At 52.1% G+C, this 7,069-nt stretch overlaps 1 protein-coding gene across 2 annotated transcripts in view; it reads left to right on the forward strand.

Annotated features, from left to right (window-relative positions):
• The window catches only part of Cacna2d2 (calcium voltage-gated channel auxiliary subunit alpha2delta 2), a 130,555-nt gene that overhangs the window by 91,396 nt on the left and 32,090 nt on the right, over positions 1-7,069 (forward strand). For both annotated transcript variants that reach the window (XM_021171426.2, XM_021171427.2), the window contains exon 4: positions 6,791-6,850. In XM_021171426.2, coding sequence (XP_021027085.1) covers positions 6,791-6,850 — 60 coding nt within the window. The remainder of the gene's footprint in view (positions 1-6,790; positions 6,851-7,069) is intronic.

The raw sequence follows: 7,069 nt of genomic DNA on the forward strand, positions 1-7,069 counted from the left end.
ACCCCGCCCACACCCCAGACCACACCCCAGACCACACCCCGCCCACACCCCAGACCACACCCCAGACCACACCCCGCCCACACCCCAGACCACACTTTATGTCTTTCCTTTTGTTCTGGAAAATTGAAACATAAACTCTCTCTCCCAGATGGTACAGAGAAGTGCGGGAATCAATAGCCAAGCTGGCATGGCCCACAGGGACCTCAGGGAGCCTAGGCAGGAGCAGAGAAGCAGCTTCACACCTGCAGAGAGAGAGAGAGAGAGACCACCGCTCTGATGAGTTTTTCCGTGTTACATGTGTTCTGACCTTTTTATGGGAAAACAAACTCGCTTTACTATTTTATATTACTTTTAGCAATTCATGTCGCGTGTGCGTGGCCAGTGAGGGAAAAGGTTAGGAAACCTGTCACTGTCAACCACCGCAAGCCCCTTTCCTGCAGCACAGGCCATCCTGGGGCTGTTGGCCATTTGCCTGATTTGGTTGCTGGAACTAGGGTGAGGGGGTTAGGGTTTGTTTTCCATTGTCCCGATGGCACCTTTATCTTTACGTTGGAAGGGGAGTTGGGATGGGCGAAGGGAGGGACTGATGTGTCCCAGTCACAGGACAGGTAAGCCCTGGGTCTGGCTGGCCTGTTCTGCCCAAACTGACACACTTTTCCTCATCCCTTGGGATTCTATAAAGTAAAAGAAATGCAAAGCACTGAGCTGGTTACGCGCTGCAGTAAGAGGTCTGAGCCAGGAAGGAACCAGCAGTCTATGTACCAGACACTGCCCACTCTCAGACAACAAGAGGTTCAGAGACTAATCTGAGCTGGACTTTCTTCCACTCCCTTACTGGGGTGCTTAGATGGACACACCACTGCCTATTCCAGACAGGGTGGCAGGGAGGAGAAGTGCCTGGTGCCCGGCTCCCCAGCTCAGCCTCCACGTCTGCTCCTATTGTCAGCCCTGGGTCTCCAACCCCCTCGGTGCTGAGCTGCGTCTTGCTTCGTTATTATGCAGATATTTTAATTATGCAGATATGTTTTTAGACAGTTTTAAATATGTATATTATTTACTCATTAGACCATAACAGCTCTGGAAATTGGAAATCTGTATTTAGTATCTAGCAGTGCACAATATGGATCTAATGCGGGGGCCTCGGGGAAAGAGACAACAGGAGAGGGCTGGGCTGGGCGAGGCTACTCGGTGGGGCCGCTGGGCACACCATCATCAGGACAGGACCCAGGGACAGCAAGATTAGTTGGTAAACTCTGGACACTTCTTAGGGACCATTTTACTGGTCCTCCTCTTGGGTAAAGGACAAGGGAACCACTTAGAGAACAGCAGGTAAGACAAGCCAGCCAAGCCCACCTGGCCTGATCAGCCCCTGCCCTGAGGGGCCTATAGTCCAACCCTCCTAGGCTGTGGCATTAGGTAGACCTTAAGATGTCTCCTGCACCACTCCCTGACCAGAGGAAGGTCTGTGGCAGTGGCACTAATACTCTGCCTCAGTCCCCTCGGCCACAAAAGAATCCCGTCTTAGGCACCCCGCAATCCTCCATCTGGCCTGCATTAGTCTGTGAAGCCTTGGTCTAGGTAGGTGCTGGGCATGTCTAATGCTAGCTAGGCTGTGACTGTAAACACTCTGACAGCCCTCCTGTGCTTTCTCAGAGCATCTCTCTGGTGCTACCACTCTGCTCTGGACCTACTAGCCCTGGCCTCTACCTCAGAGCTCCTCTCTCCATCCCAGCTCCCACGTGGCTCATCCCCACCCACCCCCTGGACCCCAGAGCTCAACATTTGGCTCATCACAGGTTCCCTCTAAGCCTCTCAGATCCTCTTGGAAGCAGCAGTAGCAGTAACTAATTAAAACCCAAAACTCTCTAAAACCTTTCCCTCTGGGCTACGCAATTGAACAAGTCCTGTTTGATGGGCAGTTGCTTCCAGAGCCTCTGCCACCAGTTCTGATTTGAGGGGCTCCCGGGTGAGAGAGGATAGAAAAGGCAAGAAGTGGGGTGCTGTGGGCAGGGTTTTTAGAGAGTGAGCCACCTGAGGGCTCTTCCTCCTTACTATACCCAAGCCCAGCCAAGCCCAGGATGTAGGGACTCCAACCCTCCAGGTGTTGTCCATGGCCTGGGTCCCTTATCTCACACCATCGTCTGTCTCAGTCCCCCTAAGCTAAAGACGTTTAACTTACTGAAATTTGAAGGTACCGGTGGCCCACTGCTCCCCAGGAGAGTATTGTCCCCAGCCCAGCGCACAGCCTGTCCCCTTCTTTCTTGCCTTTTCTTGCAAGAATAGCTCCCAGAGCTCAGGGAAATTGATTGTTAAGTGAAACTCTCTGATAATTGCCTCTGAAATGCCTGCTGTTATCGTGATGGACTTGGCTGTGAACAGCCCTCCTCAGAATCCCACTGCGGTTCCCTCCATTGCTGACCATGGTGGGGACACCACAGGCCAGGCAAGACACCATCAGCAGCTTCACAGTAGCAGCATGGCCCTAGGGACCCCTTACCCTGCAGGGTGTGGTGAGGAAAAGAGGTCCCCAGAGGCCAAACCACAGGACTGGGATCACAGCCCTGACTGGCCGGGGCAAAGCTCAAGCCCAGACCTCTATACGGGTTCAGATATCTCTGGCCTTGATTTAACAAATGTTTGCTATCTACCCATTATATGCTAGGATCCAAGTTACCCTAAATTTAATAGCAACCAGGCACTGTCCCTCACTGAGCACAGAGATCAAGATGACAGGCACAAGGAAGGTTCCCTGGGTGTCATAAGGGAACATTTTCTGGTGCCCAGAAGGAGTAGGGATTTGTCACGGGGAGGGGGTGAGACAGGCTACAGGAATCTAGTCAGAGGTGCATGGAGGGGGGATAGCAGGGCCCTGGTAAAAGGAGGACTAAGGATTCAAGAGCATAGCCCAGAGTCTAGACAGGGAGTCACTCCCAGGCCACTGTCACTCACAGCCCAGGCTAAGAACAGAGTGTATCTCCCATACACAACAGACACCCTGGGGACAGAGACAAACTGAGGCTCTAGCTTGACCCAGAATTAAGTAGCCTGCCGGCCCCTGGCCCATCCCAGAGGCACTAGAGAGGTGGGAGGAAGGTAAGTCTTGGGGGAGGGGGAGGACCCTTGGCTACCCCAAAGCAGGCCTGACTGTTGTGTGCTTTGTAAAGACTGAGGACCAAGGCAGAGAGTGCTAAGCTGAAAGCCCCCACATACACACAATGATGTACCCTACCTGGTAGACACAACGGGAAGCCTACAGGCTGGGCAAGGGCTAAAGGAAACTTCCAGAAAAGGTGGCTAATCAGGCAGAGGAGCAGTTAAGAGGGGAAAGCTCTCAAGTGGACCAGAGCCTGCAAGAAGAACCCCATTGGACAGGGTACCTGTGAGAGCTGCTAAGTTAGAGAAATGGGGCTGCCTAGAGCCTGCTCACCCTCCGTGTGGATCTGTTACTACCCGCAGTTCACAGCAAGACCTGGAGGGCCAGACTGGTGCAGCCCCTGCTTGAGGAAGCCATGCTGAATGCAGGCCAGGGCTTCAGGGGTGGTCCCTCTACCCCACGCCCCCTCGCTCTCAGGCCTGTTGGGACCTTGAGCCCCAGGGGCTTGCCCAATTCACTCTGTCCCACCGCCTGGCCCTTCCTTCCCACACCACTAGACCTGACTGTTTAGCAGTTTCCACACGTCCAGCGCCCGGGGACGGGCTGATTGATCTGTAACACCGAAAAAATAATAATGGCTTGATCGTTACCGAGGATTAAAAGTAATCCTTCTGCTGTGGCTATTGCAACTCCGTTATTCACGAGTCAGCGGGCTGACCCAGGCCTTTGAGCCCAGGGGACTCTGTGAGCTTAAGGAGACCAAGGACTGAACCCTCCCTCTGGGGTGCTCCCTTACCTTGTCTGCTAGGTTTTGAAGCCTGAGGATCCTCGTGTTCTTGGGACCCATGAATCCTAGGGTCAAAGCCGTGTGCTGAGAGTGTGAAAGGGCAAGTGCATAAGTGTGCACACATGCACGCATGCACATACACACACACAAAATGGCTGGGGGTAAAAGCAGAAAATCAGTAGAAGGATAAGGGAACAGATTCCTTAGAGCCATGGTTCAGTTTGGGGCTTCAGCCCAGTTTGTTCTCCATCTTTTCTATACTAAGAGGCCTTAGTCTGGTTCCCACATTGCCTTAGACCCGGCAGTTATGAAAAGCAATGTCCTCTACAGAGCCCCCAAGTAGCCTCAAGTCCCACTCTGAGGTACATCTCAGGTCCCAGGGAAAATAAGGGCCCACTAGATAAGAGGAGGGGAGATGCCCTGGTGACTCGAGGCTCCTGCTTTGAGCTGTACCTCCAGGGGCTACCTCCCTGGACTTGGTGGATCTTGCAGCCCAAGTATAGAGCTTCACACCTGGTGTAGTGCAGTGCCCACTTAAAATGCCACAAATACCTTCACAGAAGGGTACTGCAGGATTATGAATTGGGAGGTCTCATCTATCCTAGGGGTTCAAGCCAAAAGGAGAATTCTTTCAGATGAAGAGCTTTGGGGGCTAGTGATATTCAGATCTACTCGCTGAGATAAGGGTCCAGGTCCTGAGTGTGCAATGGATTCAGAAAGACTGGAATTGTGGGGCAAGACCCCCCCTGAGTAGGGTAGTGGATAGTAGTCATTGGAGCGATGACAATGTGGAAGGCAGGCGGCAGAAGTCTCAAGAGAAGAAAGTTTATACCAGGGCTGAGGAGATGGCTTAGTGGGTAAACACTTGCCACACAAGTGTAAGGGACAGAGTTCGATTCCCAGAACCCACATAAAAGCTGGCAGGTGACGATAAGATCCCTGGACAAGCTGGCTAGCAAGACCCATCACATCAGCAAGCCCTGTGCTCAGCAAGAAACCCTGCCTTATTAAAGTCACAAGCATGCACATATAGCCCATGTCCATACACCTCCATGCAACAAAAGGAGAACCTGTTACAGGACACATGGCAAACTGGGTAGACTGAAGATCACCCCAGGGAAGTGGGCCTCTGTTAGGTTTTATTAGACCCTCTTCTCTGGGACCTACATGCAGGCCTGATGGACAGGGATGAGATGTCCTGAATACCCAAGACACTGGGGTCTTCTGATTCAAATCGGAAACCTAAAGTCAGGACAAGGGATGGGTGGGGCCAAAATGAGGAACGCTAGGTATAGAGAGCCCTGTGAAGGAGTGGTCTTCGGATCCTATGGACTAAGCAAGGTGATCGTGATAGTAGCGATTGGGCTAGGGCTCCAGATTAACCCAGGCTCACTGTGCAGCCTAAGCAAGTTGCTCACTGTCCCGAAGTGTTAGCACTCACAGTGAGCAGTAATGGGTCCACATGTGTCACTGGCCAGAGGAACGGCTTGGCATGCAGTGTCCTCCCCATAAGCTGAATAAGCTGGACTCCAGTTCCTGGTGGTGGCAATCACTGTGTCTTAGTTAGGGCTCTATTGCTGTGAACAGACACCATGACCAAGGCAATTCTTTTTTTTTTTTAAAGATTTATTTATTTATTATATGTAAGTACACTGTAGCTGTCNTCAGATACTCCAGAAGAGGACGCCAGATCTCGTTACAGATGGTTGTGAGCCACCATGTGGTTGCTGAGATTTGAACTCTGGACCTCTGGAAGAGCAGTCGGGTGCTCTTACCCACTGAGCCATCTCGCCAGCCCAACCAAGGCAATTCTTATAAGGATAATATTTAATTGGGACCAGCTTACAGGTTCAGAGGTCTAGTCCATTATCATCACGGTGGGAACATGGCGGCAATCAGGCAGGCATAGTGCAGGAGGAGCTGAGGGGTCTCTATCTTCCTCTGAAGGCTGCTAGCAGAATACTGACTTCCAGGCAACTAGGATGAGGCCCACACTCACAGTGACACACCTACTCCAACAGGGCCACACCTTCAAATAGTGCCACTCCCTGGGCCAAGCATATACACACCATCACACACTGCAGTTCTCAAGACATCACTGAATTCTGTTTTTCGAGGAGGTTTCATCCTTGGAGCCTCAGCCCTCCCTGAAGCACAGAATCCTTGAGAGTTTCAGATTTAAGCCCAGAGGGTGGCCAGGTCCAAGGGCCTTTACCATAAGCCTTGGTGATGTACCCAGTACCAGTAGTACTGAGCCTCAGCTACTCCTGCCTGGTGATGCTCCCTGGTGATATATTACATTACCCCTCCCCACCATAAGAAGTGGGCTGTCTGGGTCTGTCACAGGCCCACATCTCTGAAGAGTCTGGAGCTCAGCTTGCTTAGTAGTATTAGAGGTTAAGAGAGGCTCCTATGGGTGGAGGCCTGGGAGCCCTATGGGAAGCCTGGGAGAAGACAGTGAGTCTGAATGAACGGAACTGGACTGTAGACAAGTCCTGCGGAGCCTGGTCAAGGCACAGTTGCATAACAAGACACTCAATAACTTGTAGGTTTCACACGTCCTGGGAGAGAAGACAGTAGCTTACAGAGGGTAGAGGGTGGCCCTGGAGCTTGGGCAGGAGGGATGTCTAAGCCACCTTCTGGAAGGGCTGCAGGCAATACTGAGGGTACTGTGGAGAAGCCTCTTAGACCATCGAACAGGCAGGCCTCCTGTCTCCAGGACCCCAGGAGAGGTGTCCCTCCTACAGCTGAGAATTATCTAGGATTTTTGAGGCTCTAATGACATGAGGAAGAAGGAGGTCCTGAGTCCAACTGGTCTTGGGGAGGACGGGGCATGGAGAAGGATTTGGGGTGGACATGGGGCAGGCAGCCTGCCTCAGCCTCTGACTTCTGTGTGCTCTGTCCCTCAGAGACTGGCTGATGCTGCAGAGAATTTCCAGAAAGCCCACCGCTGGCAGGACAACATCAAGGTAAGGGTCACAGCCTATGTCGGATAAGCAAGATGGCTCAGTGGATAAAGATGCTTGCCTCTAGCCTAGTGGCATTAAGACCAAGGACCCACTTGGTAAAAGGAGAGGACCTACTCCCACATGTGGCCCTTTGACCTCCATACATGCACTGTGGCATGTGTGCATACAGACACATGCAATAAGCAAACAAACAAATGTAATTCAACAACAACCAAAAAA

This window comes from Mus caroli, chromosome 9, assembly GCF_900094665.2.
Source record: "Mus caroli chromosome 9, CAROLI_EIJ_v1.1, whole genome shotgun sequence".
Lineage (NCBI taxonomy): Eukaryota > Metazoa > Chordata > Mammalia > Rodentia > Muridae > Mus > Mus caroli.